Here is a 20,145-nt window from a genome sequence, read left to right on the forward strand (position 1 = left end):
AGCAGATGGATGAGGGTGGTGGGGGCCAGCTGCCCAGCCCCACAGTTTGGGGGACATTGCTCCCCCTCCACAGCGGGTCTTCTCCCTCCCCAGCCCCCCAGAAACAAATTGGGGCAGGACTGATAAAAATATATCCTTTATTCTTCTCTAAAGGCTATCAGTGAAACCTGTAACAAAGCATTATTATTTATTATTATTAATTATTATTATTATATTTAATTATAAAAAATAGGGCCTGGGGCCAGAGAAGCGTGGGGTGAATGGAGGGCGGCATCAAACTGTCCACAATAAATATTTTATTTACAGCGAGAAGGGGACCCTGCGGAGCCAGAGCAGCCGAGGGAGCATCTGGGAAGGTGTGTGGCACTGAGCCCAGCCAGGATGGCTGCTGGCCCTGAAGTGGCCACTCTGCCTGGGACAAGACACGGATGGGGTGCACAGTTGCATGCCCACCCATGGGCGCCTTCAATCCAGGCTGGCACCCGTCATGGGGGGTGGCACAGACCCCCTCTGGGGCTGGCCAGGGTGGTCCCAGGGTGGGGGCTCACAGGCACTCGTGCAGCACCTGCGTGTTGGTGCAGTTCAGGCAGCTGACGTGGCAGCACCAGTGGAAGGTGCAGTTGCAGCGTTCTGTGATGCGTTGGGTGCGTGTGCGGTACCCGCGCCCGCAGCACAGCAGTTCGCACCCGTCCAGCCCCGGCGAGGAGCTGTTGCAGAAGCGCCCGGCCGTGCCCGCCGTCCCTGTCTTCCCACTGTAGGTGCAGAAATTGGGTGACTTCTCGAAGTAGACAAGGTCGTGGGGCGAGGGGGGTTTGTGGGCTGGATTTTCAGGCTCCAGGTGGTGCAGCTCCACCCGCGACGCCCGGTTGCTGCCCTTGTTGCCGTAGATAACGCGGGAGGCACCGTCGAAGCGATCCTTCAGGACATCGCCCACCGCGCGGAAGGTGGGCAGCCGCATCCAGCACGTACGGACGGTACAGGAGCCCGACATGCCGTGGCACTTGCACTCCTGACGCATTTCCGAGAAGACTGTCTGCAAGGTGGGGGGAGGGGGATGCAGGGTGTGCCATGAGCAGCCTGAGACCCCCCTCCCCGGGGGACCACTGCGTTCCTGCACCCTGCTTCCCTGCAGCATCACACCACGCTCAGCCCACCCACAGCCAGCTGGGAAACACCGCACTGATGGTTCCCAAGCCAGGCACAGGGACAAGCTGGTGGGGGTCTGTGCCCATGTCCCCCCCAGTGCTACTTACGGCCCCCTGAGCCCTCACCATGCGCCCGGCCTCATTGTTGTGCAGGTTCATGAGGAAGCGCAGGTCGCGGCCCTTCTCGCTGGAGTCCACAAATTCCCTCCCAAAGAGGCGCCCGAAATCAATGTTGTCGCTGCAGCCCCCCCAGTGCCAGTCAGGCCCCCCGGGGCCACGGCGCCGGTAGTCACAGGTGCAGGATTCGATGGAACCCTCCGAGCAGGACCGGGCCACCGAATGTGTCACGCCGGCGCTGGTGATGGCAAAGATGAATGCCGTCTCCCGGCAGCCTGCAGAGGGGAGCGGGACCTCAGGGTGCTGTTGGGATGGGGAGAGGACACTCACTGGCACCCCCAACCCACACCCGCGATGGGCTGGGGGCTGGTGGAGCCCCGTGGCGAACCAGAGGACGCTTTGCTGAGCATCCCGGCTCACGGGGTGCCACGGAGGGAGTCTGAGGCTCTCCGTGCCTCCTCCCCCTGCCCCGCAGCCTCACCCCGGTTGACGATTTTGCCGAAGATGTTGGGGCCCTGGGAGGTGGGGCAGTTCCAGCGACGGTTGCGGAACTGCCACTTGCACTCCTTGATGGCAGTCTGGAGGCCGGAGCTGACGCTGTGCAGGATGCCCGGGTTCTGGCGGATCAGCTTGCGCTGCTTGCGGCTCAGCAGCTGCAGGCTGGGGTCCAGCACCAGCTGCACGTTCTTGGAGTCCGTCAGCAGGTTGGTGGACGAGGCCACGTTGATGATGCCCCTGCAACACAGGCAGGGATGGCCATCACCAGGATGGGGGGCTGCAGGGGGTCCCAGACACCCCGCTCCTCACTTCACACACCCCCCTGCCCCGTGAAGAGCCTGATCCAGCTCCTCTCCGCTACCGGAGCATCCTCCTTCCCCAGCCAGCTCCTGCCGTCAGGGCTGAGCCCGGGAGGGGTCTCAGCCATGTGTCTCCCCCACCCCCAAGCCCAGGTCGCACCTGCACGCCTCATCCCCGGGCACGGGGCAGCCGTGCCGGTGCCAGCCCCGCTCCCCTCATGTCCCGGTGCCGGTACCGGTGCACTCACCACCACCGCCCGCTGTTGTTGACGGCCAGCGTGTTGGAGAGGGAGGAGAGGGCCAGAGCCCAGAGCGCCCGCAGCGCCAGCCCCAGCGCGGCCGCTCGCATGGCTCAGGCACCGGGAGGCCCCGGCAGAATGCGCGGGCGAGCGGCCGTCCCGCTATTTATGGTGCCGCGGAGCCCCCGGCCCGGCCGCTACATCCACGCGTGTTTCCGGACGCGCGGGGCGCGGGCAGAGGGCGGGCGGCTCCGATGAAGGCGGCCGCGGAGGGACGCAGGGGAACGCCGGGCGGGCGGGACGGCACCGTCACCGGTAACGGGGCTGCAGCCGGTGCCCGGTGCCCGCCGCTCGGCCGTCGGTGCCCGATTCCCGGCGGCTCCCCGGGGAGGCGGCTGAGCTGGAGGAGGGTGCGCAGCGCTCAGCACCCGGGAGCATCTTCCAGCCCCTTCCCTCTTATAGGGGCGGCGCGGAGGGGTCCCCGGGGGCCGGTCCTGCCGAACGGGGCCTCCCCGCGTCCTCGCCCCCTAACAATGGGGAGCGGTGGGGCCGTCGCGGATCTGACGGGGCGGCCGGAGCAGCGGCGCCGGGCCTGTCCGTCACGGCCCGGATTAGCCCGGCGGGTGGCTGTGTCCCGGCCCCGGGCCCGAAGTGAAGGAGACACACCGGCTGCAGCACCCCCCCAGCCCGGCCCGCCGCCCCCGCACACGCTCTACCGGTACCGGCGAGCACGGGACAGCTCGGGACAGCTCCCGGTGCAAGGAGAAGCCAATCCCGGGACAGGGGAGCGGAGCGACGGGGTCTCTCGGGACAGCCCCGGGGTTAATGGGGAGCGGGGACTCGGGACAGCCCGGGACGCACAGGGGACTGCAATCCCGGGACAGCCCGGGGACGCCGTCTCGGGACTCCCGAGTTTGGAGGGGAGGACAGGGACGTGCAGCCCCCCCCAGCCGCAGTGCGGAGCTGTCGGGGCTGTGCCGGTGGCCGGTACCGGTCCGAAGCCCCCGGGTCCCTCTCCCGTCCCATCCGCCCGTCCCAGTCCACGCCCGACCCGACGGGGCGGTCGCATCCTGGGGCTAGGATCCGACCACCGACCCTGCAACCCCAGGTCCCCCTCGAGAACGTGCCCGTGGACTTCCATGCCGTCTGCAACCCCCATGGGTGCGACACGGCCCTGGCACGGCCCACTCTGCCCGGGACCGCCGGTCTGGGCCGGTACTGAGTGTTGGAGGGGGAGAGGGGCTGGGGGGAGAGGGATGGGGGGATCCAGGGATACAGGGAGGGGGACAGGGATGGGAGGATGGGGGGGATACAGGGATACAGGGATGGAGAGACAGATGCTGGGATGGAGGGATGGGGGATGAAGGGATTTAGGGATGGGGGGATGCAGGGATTCAGGGATACAGGGATGCAGGGATAGGGGGATGGAGGGATGTAGGTCATGAGGACGATGGAGGGAAGGGCAGAGGGGTGCCCGGCGGTAGGCACGGGAGAGGCTGGCCCCATGGACAGGGCACGGCGACGTGGCGCCGGTGCTGCCACTCGTGTCAGTGGGGACGAGGGTCTGTCCCTGCCATCCCCCACCCGGGGCGGGGTGGGCGGGTGTGAACTCCCCCGTGCCCGGCCGGGCAGGGGCTGAGTTGAGCCCCTTCGGTGTGGCGGGATGCGGGGAGGGGTGTAATCCCCCCGCGGCGGTTTCCCCGGACCAGTCATGCGGGGCCGGATTAGCCCGGCTCGCCCGTCACGGCCCGGGGCCGCCACTCCCCGTTTCAATTAAAGGATGGACAAAGCCCGGGCCGGGGCGGGGGGCTCGCACCGGGAACCCCCACCCCCTTTCCCTTCCACTGCGCCGGGGTCTGCTCCAGGACGGCGGCTCCCTCGTCCCCCGTGTCCCCCTCCGCCCCGTTCCCGGCCGGGCCGGGCGGTGTCCGCGCCCTCGGGCCACCGCCCCGTCGGGGCTCCCGGGGCTGAGGTCAGCGGCTGCGCGGCGACTCCGGGGCGCGGCTGGGGGGGGGGCCTCCTCGGGGCCCTACCACCAGCGGAGGGCTTCCAACTTCCCCCCGGGACCCTCACGGGCATCCTCACCACCCTCCCACCCCCCCCCCCCCCCCAATCCCTTCTGCTGCCCCTGCGCAGCCTTGACGGCGGCCCTGGGCTTGGAAGGGGGGCGATGCTGGGGACCCTTCCGTCCCGGGGTGTCCCGGGGTTCCGGCAGCCGTCGGGGCGGCCGGTGCTACCGGTACCCCCGGGGCGGCCGCCCTTACCTGCCCGGGACGGGGAGAGGAGGAGCGTCCTATCCCGTCTGGTCCCCGCCGCACCGAGCAGCGACGGACGGAGGGGACGTGGGGACAGACGGAGGGACGGGGCGGGAGGGGGAGGGCCCCCCTCCCCTTCGTGTCGTTATTGGGGTCCCTGCTCCCCTCGAGTCTTTTTTAGGGGAGGTCCTCGCCCCCCCCGTGAAGCCCAGTCGTCCCCCCTCCATGCCCCTCTGCTCACGCCAGGGACACCCCCCCGCTCCCCTCCACCCCATCACGCCCCCCCCCCGCCGCTGCAGCCGCAGCCATGGAAACGGCTTGCGACTCTCGCGAGCTCCGCGCCCCCCCAACTCCGCGCGTGCCCCCCGTGCAGGGGGAAGAGCGGGGCGGGAGGGGCGGGGGGGGGGGTGGGGGAGCACCGGGCGCTCTCGCGAGATCGGCGGGATCGGGGCCTCCGCTTCCGGCGGCGGGAGCGGTGCAGAGTCAGCTGCGGGCGGGGGGCGGCACCGGTACCGGCACCAGGTGCGGGGAGGGGGGCGGGCATCGGGGGCTGCAGCGCGTCTGGGGGTGCACGGTGCGTTGGGGGTGCGGAGCACCGGGGATGGGGGGCGCATCGCACCTGGGGAGGGGGAGGCAGTGCGATGCAGCGGGGAGGCGGGCGGGGGGCGATGCGGCGCGGGAGGGGGGGCGGCGATTTGGGGGTGCGCTGCAATCCGGGGGGGGCGTGCGTTGGAGGGGCGCAGTGCGGGGCAGGGGGGGGGTTGCTGCGGTGCCGGGAGGGCGGGGGGAGGCTGTGAATTCGGGGGGGGGGGGCGGGAGTGGGTGGCTGCCCACGGGCGGGAGGGGCGCGCTGCGGTGGGGAGGGGCCGGGCAGGGGGCGCTGGGATCCCGTGTCGTCGCCCGCCCCCGCCGGGGAGGCTGCAGGACTGGGGGTACCGTGCACGGAGATGCGGGGGGGTGGGTCGGGGTTGGAGGGGAGGGGGGAGAGCTGGCATCCGTGCCTCAGTTTCCCTCAGTGCCTGTTCCCTTGTAGGGTGCAGTGGGGGAGGGGAGGTCCCCAAACCCTCAGCACAGCCCCCCCCCACCCCCCGAGCTGCAGTACGGTCCCCATGGAGTGTGTGACCCCACCCCTGGACCCCTGTCCGGGGAGCCCTGTGACTCTCTAGCACACGGGGGTTCCCGATTCCCGCAGCCCCCCCTAAAGCACAGGAGATGCTTGGAGCCCCCCACCCCCCATCCCAGCACCTGCCCCATGCCCCCGCAGGATCCGGCCTCCCCTGTGGACGGAGCCAGCATCGCCGTCACCATGGGCAACATCTTCGGGAACCTGCTGAAGAGCCTGATCGGGAAGAAGGAAATGCGGATCCTGATGGTGGGGCTGGACGCCGCTGGGAAGACCACCATCCTCTACAAGCTGAAACTGGGGGAGATCGTCACCACCATCCCCACCATAGGTGTGCAGGGATGGGGGGGGGCACCAGGCAGGGACACCTCCCTGTCAGGGCTCCTTGGGAGCGGGCTTGTGGCCCCGCGTGCCTCAGTTTCCCTCCACCGTTGCTCCCCTCAGGGTTCAACGTGGAGACGGTGGAGTACAAGAACATCAGCTTCACCGTGTGGGACGTAGGTGGGCAGGACAAGATCCGGCCTCTCTGGCGGCATTACTTCCAAAATACCCAGGGTAGGTGTCACCACCTCCTCCCCAGGGACTTGGGGAGAGGACGGGGCCCGATCCTGTGCCCCCAGCAGTGCCTCCTTGTTGCCTGCAGGGCTGATCTTTGTGGTGGACAGCAATGACCGGGAGCGGGTGAATGAGGCGCGGGAGGAGCTGATGCGGATGCTGGCAGAGGACGAGCTGCGGGACGCCGTCCTCCTCGTCTTCGCCAACAAGCAGGTGGGTCTGGGGCAGGGGGCAGCCCCCGTGGCAGGGCCAGGACCATTACCAGGGTGTTGGGGCTGGAGTTGGGGTGCCTGTGCCTATCCCCGGGGTGTCAGGGCTGGGAACTGGCAGTCCTCGTGGCAGGACCGTGCCCATGCCTGTGGTGTCAGGGCTGGTGTTTAACAGTCCCTCTGGCTGGGCCCTGCCCATCCCCAGGGTGCCAGGGCTGGTGCTAGCCCCTGTGCCGGGATAGCGGCCCATCCCCATGGCATTGCAGCCAGTGCGTGACCCCATCTCTGCCCTAGGACCTGCCCAACGCCATGAACGCAGCGGAGATCACGGACAAGCTGGGGCTGCACTCCCTGCGCCACCGTAACTGGTACATCCAGGCCACCTGTGCCACCAGTGGGGACGGGCTCTACGAGGGCCTCGACTGGCTCGCCAACCAGCTTAAGAACAAGAAGTGAGCTGGGCCCTGGCCTCCTCCCTGTGCCCCTGGCCCCCCCCTCGGAGCCGTGCCAGGCCCCCCCGGCTGCTCCCTCCCCGCCTCGGTTGGGTTTTGCTTTCTTCTGGCACTGGTTGGTGTGGGGTTTTTCGCCTTTTTTTGGGGTCTCCTCGGTTCCCCTCAGATCTCGTGTGTGCGTGCGTGGAATTATAGCTATATATAACATTTAAGGGGGGGGCGGGGGCTCCGAGGAGCAGGGCAGGGGCTGGGGGCCCCCAGCGGGGGACCATGCGAGGGCATCCCGTCCCCGTGCATGTCCCTGCACCCCCCTCGCCTTCCTCTGGACCAAATGTGGGGGCAGCGGGCCACAGGGGGCATTTGGGACCATACACTCCTCCCCTCAGCACCTCCCAGGGGTCCCACACATCCCTGCTCCCCCCCTGTGTCACTTTGAGGCAGGTCTCCTCCCCACAGCGCGACCCCCATGGCAGGGTGACGGGGGGCGGGGAGGGAATGGGGCTGCTGGGACCCCCGCCCTCGGCTGCCAGCACCCCAGCCCCATGCCAGCATAGTGATTGTATGTCCCAGCCCCTCATGGACGGACAGACGGCCCCGTACTGTACCCCCCCCAGCACTGTATTTATACCCCTGGTCTGTGCTTGGTGTGACGTGTTGCTGCGGCTCTGCCCCGTCAGGGGATGTGTGTACTCACCCCCCCCACCCCGCGCCTCAGATCCCTGGGGGTGGGTGACCGCTGCCCCTCGCCCCCCCTTGGATATTAAACATGTTTTATGTAGCGCTGCCCCACGGCTCTTCTTCTGCAGCCCCCCGCCCCGGTGCGGGGGTCTGGCAGAGGGGGACAGTGATGGACAGCCCTGGGTTGGTTTTAATTAGAAAGAGCTTAGCGGGGTGAGGGGGGCTGGCGGAGAGGTGGGGTGGGGCTCCCCCTTCCCAGGCTCATCTTTAGGGGAGTATTGGATGAAATGGTAAATCCCATTAGCGCTAATCCTAGCCAGGGCGTGGGGACAGTGCGAGCGCCGGTACAGGCATGAGTGGAGCTCAGCCCAACCCCCCAGCCCCAGTGTCACCCCCTCCATGGGCTAGGGGACCGATTGAGTCCCATTTGGGGCGGTTGCTGTCCCCATGTCCCCTCTGGGTTGGTGGCTGGGAGAGCTGTTGGCATCCAAGACCCCCCCAAGCTGGTGACCCTGACATCCGTGTCGGCGGGGGTTGGAATGGGGTGACTGCGGTTCCCTGGTGGGCTGGGAGCCGTGGAGGCGGCGTGGGCGCGTTCCCACTGGCTGGGCTGGCAGCTTTGTCTGGCGGGGGCCAGCCCAGCACTGACCTGGTGGCCCTAATCCCATTAACGTCCCTGGCCCCCAGCCGCCAGCCTGGCTTCCCCACCTCTCGGCAACCGGGCCTGGTATGTGGGTGCGCCGGTGGGGCCGACGTGCCGATGCTGTCGTCCAGGAGCTGCACCGCCACCAATGGGGCCACCACCGCCGCCAGCGGGGCTGCCACTGCTGGCACGGGACGAAGGAACCTGGCTGCTCCCCGTGTGCCAGTGTGACCCCCCTGAGTGGGGGCTGCCACAGCTCTGGGCTCTGCCTCCTGCCCTGGGGCTGGTGCCCCCCCCCCCCCCCCCCGCCCAAGGCACAGGGAACAGGGGCTTTGGGGCAAGTTTGGCTCTGCACGGGGGCCCCCAGCCCAACTCTGGGCCCTCAGTCCAGCTCCATGCTTGGGGAGGACTCAGCTGTCCTTGTTTCCCATGGCCGAGGGGCTGAAGTGGGGCTGGGGTGCCAGGAGAAGGGATGCTTTGCACCCACCTGGTACTGGGAAGGGGTCCTGTCCCCGGGTGGGTGCTCAGGGACAGGTCCCGTTCCCGGGTGGGTGCTCAGGGACAGGTCCCGTTCCCAGGTGGGTGCCGCAGAAAGGTCTTGGCCCCAGGTGGGTGCCAGAGAGGGGTCCTGTCCCCGGTGGGTCCCGGTTTCTCTAGGTTTTGCTGCCGCCTGCTGGTACCGAGCCCCGACGGCGCCGGGACCCCGGGTGCTGCACCCAGCCGGTGCCCCGGGACGAGCTCCACCCCTCCCAACCCGAACCCCCTGGGGCGGCCGGTTCAGCCCAGGACTGCCGAGACAGCCCCCGAGCAGACACGGACGCGTGTCCCCGCGCACCGAGGGGGCGACCGAACCCAGAGACCCCTTCCCCCCATGACCCCACCAGGGCAGCTCCGGCCGCCCCGACGGCGCCTTCCGTGTCCCGTGGACGGGCCCCAGTGCAGCGGGCCGTGGGCGGGCCCGGGGGGCGGGGCCCGGGAGGGGGCTCCCGGGGGGCGGGGCGGTCCTGGTGTCGTCGCCGCCGCCGCCGCCGCCGCCGCCGCCGCCAGCCCGGCCATGCCGCTCCCCGCCGCGCTGCTGCCGCTGGCGGTGCTGCTGCTGCTGCCGCCGCCGCCCGCCCGCGCCGCCGAGAGCGAAACCGAAACCGGAGCCCGGGAGCTGCGGCTAGAAACACTCGTGAGTCCCGAGGGGAGCGGGGACCCCCGGCCGCCCCCTTGGATATGTAGCTGGGACCGGAGCTGGTGGGGGGAGGGACCGGTGGGACGATGTTGCCCGAGATGAGCCCGGTCTGGGCGGAGGGCACCGGGAGGACCAGGCTGAGTGGAGGGGGCACCAGGAGGACCGGGAGCATGGTGGGGGTGGGGGTCCGGCTCACGGACCGTGGACCCCGAGGCGAGGGGAGCCCCAGTGCGGCCCTTCGTGACACCCCTCCCCTGTTGCAGGTGGCCCCCCCCGAGGGCTGTACGGAGCTGTCGGCGCCGGGGGACACGGTGCACATCCACTACACGGTGCGGCGGGAGGAACACGTCAGCACTGCGCTCCCGGGCGGGGCGGGGCGGGGGCGGCACCGGGGGGGCGTGGGGGTGGCACCAGAGTGGTTCCGGGGTAGTCGTTGGAGGGGACTCCGCGGTGAGCACAGGAGGGCACGGAGGTGGCACCAGAGTGGCTCCGAGGTGGCACCAGGGTAGACGTGGGGATGGCACTGGGGTGGGCACGGGGATGGCACCAGGGTGACACTGGGACAGGCACTGTGACAGCACTGGAGTGGGCATGGGGACAGCACTGGGACAGGCATGGTGACAGCCCCGGGATGGGCTCTGGGTGGCACTGGGACTGGCATGAGGGCGGCCCCAGTATGGGTATGGGTCGGCACTGGGACCAGTGCAAGGATTGCCCCAAAATGGCTCTGGCATTGGGACCAATACCAGATTGGGGGGGTAGGACAATGCTGGGACCTACGTGGGGACAGCCCCGGGGCAGAACTGCCTCTGTGCACCCCGGAATGACTGAGTGACCATGGCTGTGTCCCCTGCAGGGCAGCCTGGAAGATGGCCAGATCATCGACACCTCGCTGAGCCGGGACCCGCTCCAGGTGGAGCTGGGCAAGCGCCAAGTCATCCCGGGTGAGCGGGGGGCCAGGGGGAGTTAACTGGAGTCCAGCCGGGCCGAGAGGGCTGTGGGATGGCGCCTGGCTGGCCCCACTCACCCTTCTCCTGTCTCCTCTCCTCGTAGGCCTGGAGCAGAGTCTGCTGGACATGTGTGTGGGGTAAGCCAGACGAGGGGGTGGGTGGCGGCCCCCCCCAGCATCCCCACCGCGGTTTGGTGTGGGTCTGGTCCCGTGGGGAACCAGTGCTGACAGTCTCTTGCTGTGGCAGGGAGAAGCGGAGAGCCATCATCCCCCCTCACCTGGCCTACGGCAAACGGGGCTCCCCTCCCACCATCCCAGGTAAGTGCAGCCCTCGGGAGCCCGTGGGGTCCCTGCCGGCCCCCCGCAGCCCTTGCTCAGGCTCTGTGTCCCTCCCTCCCTCCCAGGTGATGCAGTGCTGCGGTTTGAGGTTGAGCTGGTCGGTTTGTCCCGGGCCAGTTACTGGCAGAAGATGGTGAATGAGGTGCTGCCACTGCTGTGCTTGGGGCTGGTGCCGGCGCTGCTGGGGCTCATCGGATACCACCTCTACCACAAGGCTAGCAGCCCCAAACTCTCCAAGAAGAAGCTGAAAGAGGAGAAGAGGAACAAAGCCAAAAAGAAATAAAGGTTTCCTTTCGGCATCCGCTGCTGCTCCGTCTCTGCTCTGTCCAGTTATGGGGGCAGTAGGGAGGCCGTGCACCCCCTCCCTGAGCTCCCTGCCTGCTCTGGCAGCAAGGATTTGGTGTGGCTGAGGAACTGATGTGTCAGACCTGAGTGGGACTTGACAGACTCACACCTGCCCTGAAGCAGCTCAGCATGACCAGAAATAAGGCCCTGGAGCACATTTTTGGGCACAATTTAGCTTTTTTTATGACACCTCCAAGCAGTCGTGGTCTCTATGGCGTCCTCGGTCTGCAGGGGGATTCTCAGACGGTGCCAGCGGAGCAGGGGACAGGGTCCAGGGGGCTGTCGGGGTCTGTGGCGCCCTGGTGACCTTTTCCCTTCCCACTTCAGTGCAGGGCAAGTCCCTGGGGATGGAGCTCTTGTGCTGTACAGCAAGGAGCAGGCTGGGCTCACTGAGCACCTCCTGGGTGATGGAGATCCCTGCCAGGTACTGCCTGAGCAGCTCCCGTAGGCATCGGTTCCTCTTGCTCAGGGCCTCCCTCTCCTGCTCCAGCGCCTGCTCCTCCAGCTGTGCCTTGCTGAACTGCTGCCAGAAGTGCTCCAGCCCCATGTAGTCCTGCATGGTCTAGGTGAGAGGCAGAGAGGAGGGCAAGGGGTCCCCAAACTGCCCACGTGCCAGCTGGGCCCTCCCCGAGGCCGAATCCTGACCCTTGCTCCCCTGCGGCAGCCTCTGGGACCCCGGCGCTGTCTCCTCACCCAGGCCAGGGGCTCCACGGGGGGGTCCTTGAGGACTCGGCAGGCGTCTCGCTGCTCCTCCTCTGCCAGCGAGGAAGTGTAGAAGGGCAGCACCTTCTCCTCTTCCGTCTCCAGCCTGTGACACATCTCAGCCAGCCGCAGGATCTGCTGGGCCTGGGGGGAAGTGGGAGAGGGTAGTGTGGGAGGGGACAGTGGCACCCCCCTGGTGCTCCCCTGCCCGCGGGCTGCCAGCCTCACCTTCTCCACCACCTGCGCCAGCGTCTTCAGGGCAGCGCTGCTCTGCACGGTGAGCCTGGCCAGGCTGCCATGGGCCTTCACCCTGGCCCGGTTCATCTCGCTCTTGAGGTCCTGGAGCTGCCTGAGGACCCTTTCCTTCTCTTCCCGTGCGTAGCGGATCTGCTCCTCCCTCATCTGGAGGTGAGCTTTGATCCGGCCCTTGGTGGCTGTGATCAAATCCTGGGGACAGGCAAAACGTGAGCAGCAGAACAGGGGGTGTCACTGCTTTTGGGGCCACCCCTGCACCCTGCCGAGACCTGGAGCTTTTGCAGCTTCTTCGCCTGCATCTCTATCTCCCTGGAGCTCTTCTCGTCCTTCTGCTTCAGCGCCTTGAAAGTGATCTTCTGGTGCTCGGTGGCCTCTGCGTAGCTCTGCATGGCCTGCTGGAGCTGCTCCCAGAGGGCCTCCGCCTTCCCGCCCAGATGCATGTGGCTGTACTGCTTCTCCTTCAGGCTCTGAGGACAGATGCAGGTGTAGGTGACCCAGCATCTCCCAAACCTCGCTGTGCTCTCTGCTTGCAAGCCCTAAAAGGCTCCTTGCCGGTTTCTCCCCGTGCCTTGTTTTTGATGTCATCCCGGGCACTCTGGAAATTCAATGTGACCTCGTGGTCCTTTTCTGCGTAATTTTGATCTGCGGCCAGGGCCATGTCCTGCAGGTAGCGGCTTTCTCGCTTGTACTGCTCAAGGATGGTTCTCCTGGGGAAAACACGGGGGAGCCGCTCACAGAAGGAAGCCATGGCACTCCCGACTGGGCAGTGAGAGAGTTGCTGAGCATCAGGACAAGACAGCCAGCAGGCGCCACTGCTGTCTGCCTCTGCCCCTCCGTACCTCTCAGCCTCAAACTCCAGCTTCAGGGCCTGCAGCTGGGCGTCGAATGCCTCCTCCAGGCATGTCAGGCGGCAGCGCTGAAGCTGCAGCAGGCGGTCGACGTTGTGCAGGTGGCTGCGCAGGGCCTGGGCCTGTTGCTCCTCTGCCTCCTCAAGGTTTGTGACCAGGGACTGCAGAGGTTAGGGAGGGGGGTCACGAGTGGGCCCTGCTGCAGCTCCCACCCCATCAGCCCCGTGCTTGCCTTGATGACGCTGTCCTTGCAGTCCATCACCCGTCCGAAGGTCTGGCTGAGGATCTCGATGTCCTGGCACAGTTCCTTGGCCTTGGCCTCCCGCAGCACCACCTGCCACTGTATGTTGAGCTTGTGAAGGTTCAGGGCACTGCTGCACTTCTCCTTGGCCAGTTTGTTCTGCATGAGGGCCGTGGGAGGGGGTCAGGGGCTGAGTGGGGTGTGGGGGAACATGCTGCTGCCCCCAGCCTCGGCCTCCCACGCACCTTCAGGAACTGGGTGAGCATCTCCTCCTTTGCCTTGACCGCCTCCTCTTTGGCCAGCGCTTGGCTCTGCAGCTGCAGGAGCCCGTCCTCCGCCACCATGGGGGCTGCCGCCTGCGGGTGACCCTTCCTCAGCATGGTGGCTGGGCCCAGGCACACGGCATGAGGGGGGGCCAGGGTCATGGCCGAGGTCCCGGCCGCGGCCCCTTCAGGCCATCCCCAGGACCCGGTTCCCCCTGCTTGCCCCTGTCTCCTCCTCCTGGGGTCCCCTCAGGCCCTCCCCCAATTTGGGGTCCCCACAGGCAACCCCAACTTTGGAGTACCCCCCCAGGCCCCATCGCTCCCGTACCCCTCCGGTCCACCTCCTCCCCTCGGCGCCCCCTCCCGCACCACGGAGGTCCCGTCCCCCGCATCCCGGTACCGGTCTAGCCCGCCCCCCTCAACACTCCCGATACAGCGGCCGGCGTCCCAACGGTCTCCTAGCAACCACCACTTCCGGTTTGGAGCAGGAACGGGGCCGCACTTCCGTCCGCGGGCTGACAGGCGCCCCCTGGCCTGGAGGAGCAGCCTGGCACCCGACAGGGCGGGTCCCGGCGGTCCCCGCCTCTTCGCCATTGGCCGGCGTGCCGGGAACAGCCGCAGCGATTGGCGGGAAGGCACCGCCGTGGGCGGGGCTCGGCGTCGGCGAGGTATATAAGGGCGCTGCGGCGGCAGGGCGCAGGGCTGGCGGGCGGGCGGGCGGGCGGGCGCGCGCGCGCGCGCGCGCGCGGAGTGGCGTGGGGGTCGCGCCTCTGCGCTGCCGCTATGCGGGAGCGGAGGCCGGTATCGGCCGCCCCGGCCCGTTGCAAGCTGGTGCTGGTGGGCGACGTGCAGTGCGGCAAGACGGCCATGCTGCAGGTGCTGGCCAAGGACTGCTACCCCGAGGTGAGCCGGGAACTGGGGCTGAGCACCGGGAACTGGCAACGAACCGGGCGCTGACGCTCTCGGTGCTGTTGCAGACGTACGTGCCCACCGTGTTTGAGAACTATACGGCGTGTCTGGCCAGCGAGGAGCAGCGGGTGGAGCTGAGCCTCTGGGACACCTCTGGTACCGGGGGCGGGAGAGGGAGACCCTCTGGTACCGGGGGCTGCACCGGGGCGGGGTGATGGGGGCATTTGCTGGGGGAAGGTGGTCTGGGGGCCCTGCAGTGGAGTGTGTTGGGGTCCCTGCAGTGGTGGCCGCAGTGGGGATCCCCGAGGGAATCCCCCGCATCAGTGTGAGCCCCTCCAGTAGGGTCTGGGGTGCCGGGACCCCTGCGTATGGGGCTGGCGATGGGGCATCCTGGTGTTACCTCTCCCTGGGCACTCTCAAAGGGGGGGGGGGGGTCTGGGGTAGCCCTGCCCTGGTGCTGCAGTGTCCCCCCCACCCCGTCGGAGGGGGGAGGGGGGTCCCTGCCACCCGTGGTCCCTGCGTTGCTATGGCGATGTGCTGGCGCAGCCTCTTTGCTATTCCACGCACGGAGCGTCTGGGCTGCAAAACCCCTCCGAGGGCCTTTTGGGGTTGGGGGTGGCGATAGGGGGGTCACCCCGGCCACCCCCACACCCGGGGGGGGCACTCCATACCTCCATGCACTGTTCTACACCCCCACCTCCCTCACAGTCCCCAGTGCAGGACTGGTGGCGCTGGCTCCCCAGGGACCCCGTGGAGGTGCTGCCCCGCTCCCCCCCCTCCCTCCCGCATCCCAGCTGCCCCCCCCAGCACCCTTAGGGCTCCCCAGAATGGAGAGGGGGGCGGCTGTTATATAAACATCATGGGATCCACCTCCCTTGTTAGGGGTGATGGGGATGTTAATGGGTTGTGGAGGTGGCATTTTGGGGTGCCTCCCGCCCAAGGGTCTGCAAGCACCTCCTGCCCAGGCGCCTGGGTCCCCTGGGGGAGTGCCGTACAGTGACGCACCCTTTTTCTCCCAGGTTCACCCTACTATGACAACGTGCGTCCCCTCTGCTACAGCGACTCAGATGCTGTCCTGCTTTGCTTTGACATCAGCCGCCCCGAGACCCTGGACAGTGCATCAAAGAAGGTGGGGGGGGAAAGGCCCTCTGTGGGAGGGGGGAGCGTTTTGGGGTCCCCTTGCACTGACAGTGGCTCCGTTTCTCCCCCCACCCTGCACCCCACAGTGGAAGACGGAGATCCTGGATTATTGCCCCAACACACGAGTGCTGCTCATTGGCTGCAAGACGGACCTACGGACAGACCTAAGCACCCTGATGGAGCTCTCCCACCAGAAGCAGGCACCCATCTCCTACGAGCAGGTTGGGGTGGGGGTCCCACAGCAGGGTGGGGGTTGGTTTGGGAGTGCCACACGGGCCTCACGCAGGGTTGGGTTGCAGGGCTGTGCGGCAGCCAGGCAGCTGGGAGCTGAGAGCTACTTGGAGTGTTCGGCCTTCACTTCGGAGAAGAGCGTCCACAGCATCTTCCGGACCGTGTCTGGCATCTGCCTCAGCAAAGCCCCCCTGCAGCCCCCCAGGAGCCCCCCCCGCAGCCTCTCCAAGAGACTCCTGCACCTGCCCAGCCGCTCTGAGCTCATCTCCTCCGCCTTCAAGAAGGAAAAAGCAAAAAGCTGCTCTGTCATGTGAAGTGGGGGACATTAATGCCCACCCCCCCACCTCCTCAAAGCCCCCAGCTCCCCTGAGTCCCCCAGAGGGGGTAGGAGGCTGGATGGGCCTCTGGAGCCTCCCCCTGCCCCCCCCCCCCCCCCCCCCCCCCCAAAGAGGATGGGGTGCCTACTGCCCTCCCATCGCACTGCTTCCCCCTCTAGCCCCCATCCTGGGGGGCAGCCCCCATGGAGCTGCCGTGGGTGGGGGTCTGGAGGTGAGGGGTCCCAGGGAGGGCGCTTGCCAGCTGCTCCCCAGTCCTAAAGGGGACTCATCCTGTCCCCCCCAGTTCTGCCCCATCCCTCATCTGCTGCTTGGCCCCTGGTGGGGAGTGGGGGGAGGAGGGGGGGGCTGTTTTATGGACTATCTTGGGGGGTTGGGGCTGGTGTCTCTGTTCCATGGTCTATGTTATTAAAAAGCTTATTTATTATCAGAAATATAACACCCACTCACGTGCAGCGGGTGCCTGGTCCTGTTTTTGTGGGGAATTCCTGTGTTTGGGGGGGGTGGGGCTGAGGGAGGGGATGTTGGGGTTCAAGCCGTGGGTGGGAGGATCTCTCTTGTGTCACCAGTGCTGTCTGCCTGTGCTGTCACCCGTGGGTGGTGATGCAGAGGGTAAAGTCCCTGGGGTGAGGGGGTCCCACGCTGCTGGGTGCCTACCTGCACCCTGCCCCGCTTGGGCATGGGGTGTGAACGGGGTTGGGGGGGGGGGTGTGGGGCTCCCACACGGCGTGGGGATGTGCACACGAGGTAGGTCACGGCAGGGCTCGAGGTGCGCGGGGCCAGGGAGGGATGAGCGGGGCCGTGCCTCTGTGGGTTGCGGGGGATGATGGGAGTTGTAGTCTCGGTGCGCTCTCGCCTTCCCGGCCTGCCCCGCGTCTGACATGGGGTATCTGCATCTCCATCCTGCTCCCCATCCTTCTTTGTTGGTCTCTGTCCTGCTCCCTCTCCCTCTTTCTGCAGCCTCTTTTCCTCTCTCTCTCTGTCCTGCTTCTTTGCCCACCTCTGTCGGGCTCTCTGTCCCCGTCCTTCTCTTGCTGTCCCGTTCCCTGCATTGTGAGTTATCACTATACACCCGTGCCTGGGGAGCTGCGTCTTTTCTCTTTTCCGCCTGGCGAACCCTGCTCTTCGTTTTTGGCAGCCTCCAAGTCTGCCCAGCAGCCCGGTGCTCCGGGAGACAGCCAACCGACCATACGTTCCCCGACAAGTGTGGCTCCTGGAATGACTGCCAAGGTGTCCTGGGGACACGGAGCGGGGATCAGAGGCTGCAAGCTCCAGAGCAGACTCGCTGCGAGGACTTGTTAAGTGTGTTGAATGAATAAACGCTCGCCGTCTCCTTTGACTTTCTGGCTGCATTTCTGCTCCCTTTGCCCGGGGCCATGGGAGGTGAGGAGCCCAGGGGAGGAGGTGATGCAGTGTGGGGGTCAGGCGATGGCCCCCAGTTCCTGCCGGGCTCCAGCTGTGGGCCGGGGCTGGAGGAGCCCCAGGTGCGGGCAGTGAGGGTGATGGAGACGGCCCCTCCCTGTAAAGGGGTGGGTGCTGCTGGAGGGGCTGGTGCTGCCCTGCCCCGGGTGGCCGTGGAGGGGCCCGTGTGGGAGAAAGGAGGAGTGGAGCGGTCGCCGAGCGCCGCCGGGCTGCGGCTGTACCTGCAGCAATGGAGAAGGTGAGCGGGGGCCGGCCGTGGACCGGCGGGTCCCGGGGAAAGCCGTGAGCAGCGCAGCCGTGCCAGCGGGGGCGGCCGGGCCGGCGGGGTCCGAGTAGGGGCGCAGAAAGCGGCGGGGGCTGCCTGCAGCCGCGCCGGGGCGGTGAGCGGAAAGGCTCCTTTTCGCGGCATGCTGGGAGGTGTAATCCCGGGGTGCAGGGCTTGCGGTCGGCCATGACGGCGCCCCGGAGCATGCCGGGAGGCGTAGTCTTTCCGCACCCGGCTGCCGGGCTCCCATGCTGCCGCACTGCTCTCGGGCGCACGTGGAGCGGTGTAGTCCCTGCTACTCCCGCGGCCCCCGGTGTGGTTTTGTTGCCCGTTTCGTGCGGTTTTCTGCGGGCTTTGAGCGCCCGAATAGCGGCACTGCAGCTCAGCCGCCGCGCATGCGGCGTGTGGCGCTCGCCCGTGCTCAGTGCTGCCGCCTGGCGAACCAACCCCGGTACTGCAGGGGGGAGCCGCCCAGGCGCTGACGCGCGCCGGTCCCGGCCGTGCGGTGCGGTGCGGTGCTGCCGCTCTCGTTGCTGCCTCTCCGCGTGCGCGGTGCCGGCGGGCGCTCGGCGCGCAAACCGCGGAACTGCAGTGCCGGCCCCGCACAGGGACAGAGCAGCTCCGCTGCTATTGGGAGGCTGAGGAGGGGGTGGGAGGCTGGAGGGCTAGCGGGAGGCTGAGGGTGGGGGGGGGTGGAGGCTGGGAGAGGAGGCCGAGAAGGGGGTGGGAGGCTGGGGTGGAGGGGCCAGTGCGGGAGAACGGAGGAGTGGAGCTATGACTGAGTGTCGATGGGCTGCGGCTGCACCTGCAGCGAGGGAGAAGGCGAGCGGGGGCCGGGTGAGAGACTGGTGGGTCCCAGGGAAAGCTGTGAGGAGTGCGGCCATGCCTGCCAGGATGGCCGGGCTGGCGGGGCCCCTGTCGGAGGTATGGTGCAGTGGTGGGGGATCGGGGCGTGCCGCGCCGTGTTGGAACGAGCGGCAAGAGTTGCCAGGAACCGCGTGGTGGGGGCGCGGAAGGGCCGTGCCAAGGCGGTGGTGGGGGCTGGCTGCAGCCGCGCTGGAAAGTGTGGGGCTGCGCTGGGCACTCAGCGGGGTTGGGGTGCATCCGCGTGCGGGGAACGGTGTCCCCGCTGCCTCCTGCGGCATCTGGGAGCTGTAGTCCTGGGGTATGAGGTTTCTGATTGGCCATGCCGTGTTTGCTAGTGACAAAGCGTGCTGAAATGTTTTGTTTCTGCCTTGCTTTCAGTTGCGTGTTTCCCTGCTACTTCAGTAGTATCTCTTTTGGGCAGTGCAGCTGGCCAGATGCCCCTCCTAATCCTATAACACATTAAAAAAAACCACAAACAACCAACCAAACCACAAAACAAAAAGAAACCCCTAGTCAAATGATAACTGTATTTTGGAGGTAGATAATTTAATGGTATCAATTTACAGTGCTGCAGGTGTCCTGGTTCTGGATAGAACAGGGTTAATTTTCTGTTGAGCTTAGAGAGGAACTGGAGGTGCTGGCTCCTGGAGCTGGGGGACACAGCTGGGCTGGGTTACTAATTTGCCCACAGGTGGGGTAGTTTAGCCCAAAGAGCCCAGGGGCTGTTCCTTCCCAGGTGACATAGTGCTCACTATTTAAAGGGAGGACAGTGCAGACTGGAAGTTTCTGTGATGCAGGAGGAAGCTGGGTTCCAGGATTCACTGTGAGTATTGTAATAGAACTGAAGGGTTTCATTTTTTTTAATTTTTTTTCTGTTCTTGGGTTTTGTTTGTTGGTTTTCCATCTCTATTTGGTTTACTACTGTTGTTATCTTCTGCTCTCTTTCTTTCCTTGCCGTTCCCCAGCTCCCTTGAGCCCCCATTCACTATTTCCCCGAAGTTCGCTGCCTGCCTTGCACCCCCTTTGCTATTTGCATGATCCTGGCTGGCTCCCTTGCCCACCCCCCACTATTTCCCCGATGCTCCCTGGAACCCTTGCCGGCCCTCCGCTATTTCCCCGCCAATCGATGGATCCCTTCTGCCCTTAAATATTTCCCCACAGCTCCCTGCCTCCATTCACCCCCATTCACTATGTTGACAATGCTCCCCGGCTTCCTTACCCTTTCTACGCTACTGCCCTGACGCTTGTTGGCTCCCTTCGTCACCATTTGGTATTCCTGCGGCACTCCCCGGTGCCAATGGACACGATGCACTATTTTCATGATGCTCCCAGGCTTGCTTTATTGCGCTTCACTATTTGACCTGTGCTAACTGATGCCCATGCATCAGTTCACTATTTCGACAAAGTTCACGGGTGCAGGTGTTTATAGGTCTGTACTCTAAGAAAGCCCGGAGCCCCAATGTCCGTGGTGCTGTAGATGCGCTGCCAATGGCCGCTGAGGAGCAGCAGGAGCTTGAGTGGCTGGCACTTTCGGTGTGGGAGCAATCGTCCGATGTTCGTGATTTTTGGGGGATTTTTTTCAGTGGGCTCTCAGGTGCAGCTGGTGGTAAACATCGAAGCCCTGTTGGTCAGGGAAAGCCCGGA

General features: G+C 66.5%; 5 protein-coding genes across 5 annotated transcripts; 3 read left to right on the forward strand and 2 right to left on the reverse strand.

Moving 5' to 3' along the window:
* Window positions 1–273: 273 nt before the first annotated feature.
* Window positions 274–2,408, reverse strand: WNT1 (Wnt family member 1). Its single transcript, XM_086768681.1, has 4 exons — window positions 2,308–2,408; window positions 1,744–1,997; window positions 1,272–1,537; window positions 274–1,033 (listed from the first exon to the last, which is right to left on the reverse strand). Exons 1-4 carry the CDS (start codon window positions 2,406–2,408, stop codon window positions 545–547), a joined length of 1,110 nt encoding a protein of 369 aa, XP_086624807.1. The 3' UTR covers window positions 274–544.
* Window positions 2,409–4,989: 2,581 nt separating this feature from the next.
* Window positions 4,990–7,670, forward strand: ARF3 (ARF GTPase 3). The gene is made up of 5 exons (XM_086768885.1): window positions 4,990–5,075; window positions 5,818–6,007; window positions 6,121–6,231; window positions 6,320–6,444; window positions 6,735–7,670. The coding sequence occupies exons 2-5, from the start codon at window positions 5,860–5,862 to the stop codon at window positions 6,894–6,896; spliced, it is 546 nt and encodes a 181-aa protein (XP_086625011.1). The 5' UTR covers window positions 4,990–5,075; window positions 5,818–5,859; the 3' UTR covers window positions 6,897–7,670.
* A 1,555-nt stretch (window positions 7,671–9,225) lies between these two features.
* On the forward strand, window positions 9,226–10,977 carry FKBP11 (FKBP prolyl isomerase 11). The gene is made up of 6 exons (XM_086768849.1): window positions 9,226–9,387; window positions 9,654–9,719; window positions 10,247–10,334; window positions 10,444–10,477; window positions 10,587–10,657; window positions 10,744–10,977. The coding sequence occupies exons 1-6, from the start codon at window positions 9,268–9,270 to the stop codon at window positions 10,959–10,961; spliced, it is 597 nt and encodes a 198-aa protein (XP_086624975.1). The 5' UTR covers window positions 9,226–9,267; the 3' UTR covers window positions 10,962–10,977.
* Window positions 10,978–11,204: 227 nt separating this feature from the next.
* Window positions 11,205–13,449, reverse strand: DRC2 (dynein regulatory complex subunit 2). The gene is made up of 8 exons (XM_086768884.1): window positions 13,315–13,449; window positions 13,061–13,228; window positions 12,820–12,989; window positions 12,549–12,687; window positions 12,250–12,447; window positions 11,954–12,172; window positions 11,717–11,869; window positions 11,205–11,585 (listed from the first exon to the last, which is right to left on the reverse strand). Exons 1-8 carry the CDS (start codon window positions 13,447–13,449, stop codon window positions 11,205–11,207), a joined length of 1,563 nt encoding a protein of 520 aa, XP_086625010.1.
* A 623-nt stretch (window positions 13,450–14,072) lies between these two features.
* RND1 (Rho family GTPase 1) lies at window positions 14,073–16,402 on the forward strand. Its single transcript, XM_086768762.1, has 5 exons — window positions 14,073–14,235; window positions 14,310–14,397; window positions 15,261–15,370; window positions 15,468–15,602; window positions 15,681–16,402. The coding sequence occupies exons 1-5, from the start codon at window positions 14,116–14,118 to the stop codon at window positions 15,924–15,926; spliced, it is 699 nt and encodes a 232-aa protein (XP_086624888.1). The 5' UTR covers window positions 14,073–14,115; the 3' UTR covers window positions 15,927–16,402.
* The last annotated feature ends 3,743 nt before the right edge of the window (window positions 16,403–20,145 follow it).

Source organism: Chlamydotis macqueenii, chromosome 29 (genome assembly GCF_036417535.1).
Source record: "Chlamydotis macqueenii isolate bChlMac1 chromosome 29, bChlMac1.mat, whole genome shotgun sequence".
NCBI classification, from domain to species: domain Eukaryota; kingdom Metazoa; phylum Chordata; class Aves; order Otidiformes; family Otididae; genus Chlamydotis; species Chlamydotis macqueenii.

What these genes read in the sequence shown, in the direction of transcription:
- WNT1 (XM_086768681.1), bottom strand. Translation starts at nt 2,408, where the DNA reads ATGCGAGCGGCCGCGCTGGGGCTGGCGCTGCGGGCGCTCTGGGCTCTG. An exon ending in AACAACAGCGGGCGGTGGTG is followed by an intron (nt 1,998 to 2,307) that starts GTGAGTGCACCG and finishes CCTGTGTTGCAG; the next exon opens with GGGCATCATCAACGTGGCCT. An exon ending in ACAATGAGGCCGGGCGCATG is followed by an intron (nt 1,034 to 1,271) that starts GTGAGGGCTCAG and finishes CCCACCTTGCAG; the next exon opens with ACAGTCTTCTCGGAAATGCG.
- ARF3 (XM_086768885.1), top strand. Translation starts at nt 5,860, where the DNA reads ATGGGCAACATCTTCGGGAACCTGCTGAAGAGCCTGATCGGGAAGAAG. An exon ending in TTACTTCCAAAATACCCAGG is followed by an intron (nt 6,232 to 6,319) that starts GTAGGTGTCACC and finishes TGTTGCCTGCAG; the next exon opens with GGCTGATCTTTGTGGTGGAC. An exon ending in TCGTCTTCGCCAACAAGCAG is followed by an intron (nt 6,445 to 6,734) that starts GTGGGTCTGGGG and finishes TCTCTGCCCTAG; the next exon opens with GACCTGCCCAACGCCATGAA.
- FKBP11 (XM_086768849.1), top strand. Translation starts at nt 9,268, where the DNA reads ATGCCGCTCCCCGCCGCGCTGCTGCCGCTGGCGGTGCTGCTGCTGCTG. An exon ending in AGCTGCGGCTAGAAACACTC is followed by an intron (nt 9,388 to 9,653) that starts GTGAGTCCCGAG and finishes CCCCTGTTGCAG; the next exon opens with GTGGCCCCCCCCGAGGGCTG. An exon ending in CGGTGCACATCCACTACACG is followed by an intron (nt 9,720 to 10,246) that starts GTGCGGCGGGAG and finishes TGTCCCCTGCAG; the next exon opens with GGCAGCCTGGAAGATGGCCA.
- DRC2 (XM_086768884.1), bottom strand. Translation starts at nt 13,449, where the DNA reads ATGCTGAGGAAGGGTCACCCGCAGGCGGCAGCCCCCATGGTGGCGGAG. An exon ending in TGCTCACCCAGTTCCTGAAG is followed by an intron (nt 13,229 to 13,314) that starts GTGCGTGGGAGG and finishes GCCCTCATGCAG; the next exon opens with AACAAACTGGCCAAGGAGAA. An exon ending in TGGCGCAGGTGGTGGAGAAG is followed by an intron (nt 11,870 to 11,953) that starts GTGAGGCTGGCA and finishes ACTTCCCCCCAG; the next exon opens with GCCCAGCAGATCCTGCGGCT.
- RND1 (XM_086768762.1), top strand. Translation starts at nt 14,116, where the DNA reads ATGCGGGAGCGGAGGCCGGTATCGGCCGCCCCGGCCCGTTGCAAGCTG. An exon ending in TGGACAGTGCATCAAAGAAG is followed by an intron (nt 15,371 to 15,467) that starts GTGGGGGGGGAA and finishes TGCACCCCACAG; the next exon opens with TGGAAGACGGAGATCCTGGA. An exon ending in CACCCATCTCCTACGAGCAG is followed by an intron (nt 15,603 to 15,680) that starts GTTGGGGTGGGG and finishes GTTGGGTTGCAG; the next exon opens with GGCTGTGCGGCAGCCAGGCA.